A 2,647-nucleotide genomic window follows, 5' to 3' on the forward strand; every position below is an offset into this window, starting at 1 on the left:
TTTGTGGTTTGTCGAACGGACACTGACGCCTCGACGAAATGTCTGGTCTCGGCCAACTTGATCCGGAAATTTGTTCCCAGATTTGTGGGGATTTTGGACAGCTCTGAAAGTCTCAGAATGAAGTGCCATTCCATCGAGTGGGTGTTTCCTCCTTCCATTATGACATTTATTGCCATTCACAGCAGCGTTGCAGTGTTAGGCAGTGCATTCTGCCATCCTATTCCACTCAAAGGCAGTGTTGCAAAGCTGTCAGCTTGCAAATCTTTAACAAGAATTCAATCAGATGGTCTCCCGGGGTGATTGACCATCCAGATGCTGCAGAAAGAGAGAGTGGACATATGTAAATTAGGCAATGCCCAAGGGGGGGGCCGCAGCCACTCAGATTAATTAAGTTGTGTGCATGCCAAGGAGTCGCCTCTCGAAACGATGATGAAGCGACCCAGCTCTGGCCTCAAGCCCACACATTCTTGGTCAATCGATGGAGACGTGCGATTGCAAAAGGATCCTCAGGTTCGGCCCCAGCTGTGGCTCGGCTGTGGTTTCGGCTAACAAAAGTGAATGGCTGTCAAAGCAATTAAAAGTCTGTGCACTCGACATCCAAAGGGTGCCAAGAGGCAGCGGCAGAGGCAGCGACAGCGACAGGGCAGGGGAAAGGCCAAATAAATCACAAAAATATGGAAATAATTAAGAGTCAGCCGGAGAGGCCAAGAACCTGTTGCCCGAATACCATTCGGAACATGGACCCCGCACCACCGACCAGCGACCACGTACCATGGACAATGAGCAGCGACTTGTTTGCATATTCAATGGATAGATTGAAATTACCACCCGCACAGTGGGGCGAACGGAGCAAAGATGAAACTACAGATATGTATATCCGATAGGATGAATCTCTCTAACAATTTTCACCGTGCATCTCACATCTTCCCCGGCTGGCAACCTTGTTCTCCTCCCTTTCTATGTACTTTCGGCTTCACTCTGCCGTGTCCTGTGTCCACTGTGCTTGCCAATTGGCTGCAGTCGCATGCAAATCTATTAGCTCCCCCCAAGATCGCTGACTAAGCCGCAAATGACGCTCGACAGTTCGGGCCAGGTTTGTGGTCTGGTCTGTGCCTTGTCTAGACTGCAGTGTGGCTACTTCCATGGCACTTACTGTGGCTGCTGTTGCTTCGAGTATAGTATTTGTTGTTTCTGGTATCTGGTGTTTGGTCATTTTTTGTAGTTTCTTTTTCTGTATGCCCAATTTGCGTCATTAATTTGTTTGGCGCTCTAATCAAACGGTGCCGGCGAATGGCGATGGATGCTGAGATATGCACATTCGAGGGATGTGCAGATACAAAGATACAAATATGAATATAAATATAAATGCTAATGCATAAATACGAAGATAAATGCGTGGATATGGATGCAGATACCAAGTGAATAATGTTGAAACCCCGAGATATTCAGAAAATCCATAAAGAAGATCCATGTTATTTAGTGAATTGATACTATTTTCGGGAATAATATGGAATAGCTTAGATGCTTTTCCTTCAAAAGATGATTCCTCCATACGTATTTGAAAGGTATTGAATCCTCATTCTTCAAGATTCTTAGATTTATGTATTTATAAAGCTTTTATATTTGCGACTTAGTTCATTGTCCACTAAAATGCCCCTAAAAAGGAGGTTGGGAAATTCCCTTTGTATTGGGGATAAAATACTTTTTTTAAACGTAAATAGAATAATGGCTGGCCTTCATCCGGGAAGGATTGGAGTGGTGGAGCAAAAAGTGGAGAAAAAGGCAAAGACCATGAGCCAAATGAATATCTTATATGGCTTTCTGCTTGCCCTTCGAATGACTTCTAGACTTTTTTCAAAACGAGTCCCAGGCCAAGTAACTTTATCAGACTATGTCATTCGTGACACTGCAAAATTTCTGATACTTTCGGGGCTGTTGGGTCAGATCTTCGTTGCGGAGATGCAGCGCTACCTTTATTCCGACCACATACTAGAGGCCTTCAATGTATTCCACCGACCGATGGTCCTAGAGGAGGTGGTCGCCTACGTGGCCGAGCTAGAGGTCAAGTCGATGGAGGAGGTTCGCCTGGACGTAGACAACACCCTAACGGCGGCCTGGATGCACGGCTTCATCAAGCAGAAGGATAACTGGTACACTCTGGACTGCGGCTACTGGGACTATGAATCCACAGACGGCACTGCTGCAGCTCAAAGTAAGCATTAGCGTGTGTCCTGAATCTCCGTCGTCCACCCAGCCGGTGCCAGCATCCAAGCATCCTGCAACGGATAATCCATCTCTGATCAAGCGTCGTGGCCCTTTTTTGGTTGAATAAACAGTTCCCCAAAGCTGGTAAATGTTTGATTTTTGACATGGTGATGGCTCTGCTTCCTGTAAGTGATGGAATCACTTTTTAGATAACTTTAATCCAAGATTGATTATATGTTGAGGATCTATTGCTATAATAGTTCCGAATACTTAGGCGTGTCCTTCGAGAAATCAGCTTAAATGCGTGCCCTTCCTTATCCTAGCCACTCCTGACTCTTCTCCTCCGCTCAGCTTGCGAAAATAATTGGAAATCAGTAAATACATGGATATTTTCAAACACTCTGATACGGGTATTCGTACTTGTTCATATGGGAATGGGAAT

The 2,647-nt window shown here is 45.4% G+C and overlaps 1 protein-coding gene across 1 annotated transcript; it reads left to right on the plus strand.

Annotated features, from left to right (window-relative positions):
• The first annotated feature begins 1,864 nt into the window (after positions 1-1,864).
• On the plus strand, positions 1,865-2,354 carry LOC26533778 (uncharacterized). The gene has a single exon (XM_015186176.2). The coding sequence runs from the start codon at positions 1,960-1,962 to the stop codon at positions 2,221-2,223; it is 264 nt and encodes an 87-aa protein (XP_015041662.2). The 5' UTR covers positions 1,865-1,959; the 3' UTR covers positions 2,224-2,354.
• Positions 2,355-2,647: the final 293 nt, after the last annotated feature.

This window comes from Drosophila pseudoobscura, chromosome X (assembly GCF_009870125.1).
Source record: "Drosophila pseudoobscura strain MV-25-SWS-2005 chromosome X, UCI_Dpse_MV25, whole genome shotgun sequence".
Taxonomy (NCBI): domain Eukaryota; kingdom Metazoa; phylum Arthropoda; class Insecta; order Diptera; family Drosophilidae; genus Drosophila; species Drosophila pseudoobscura.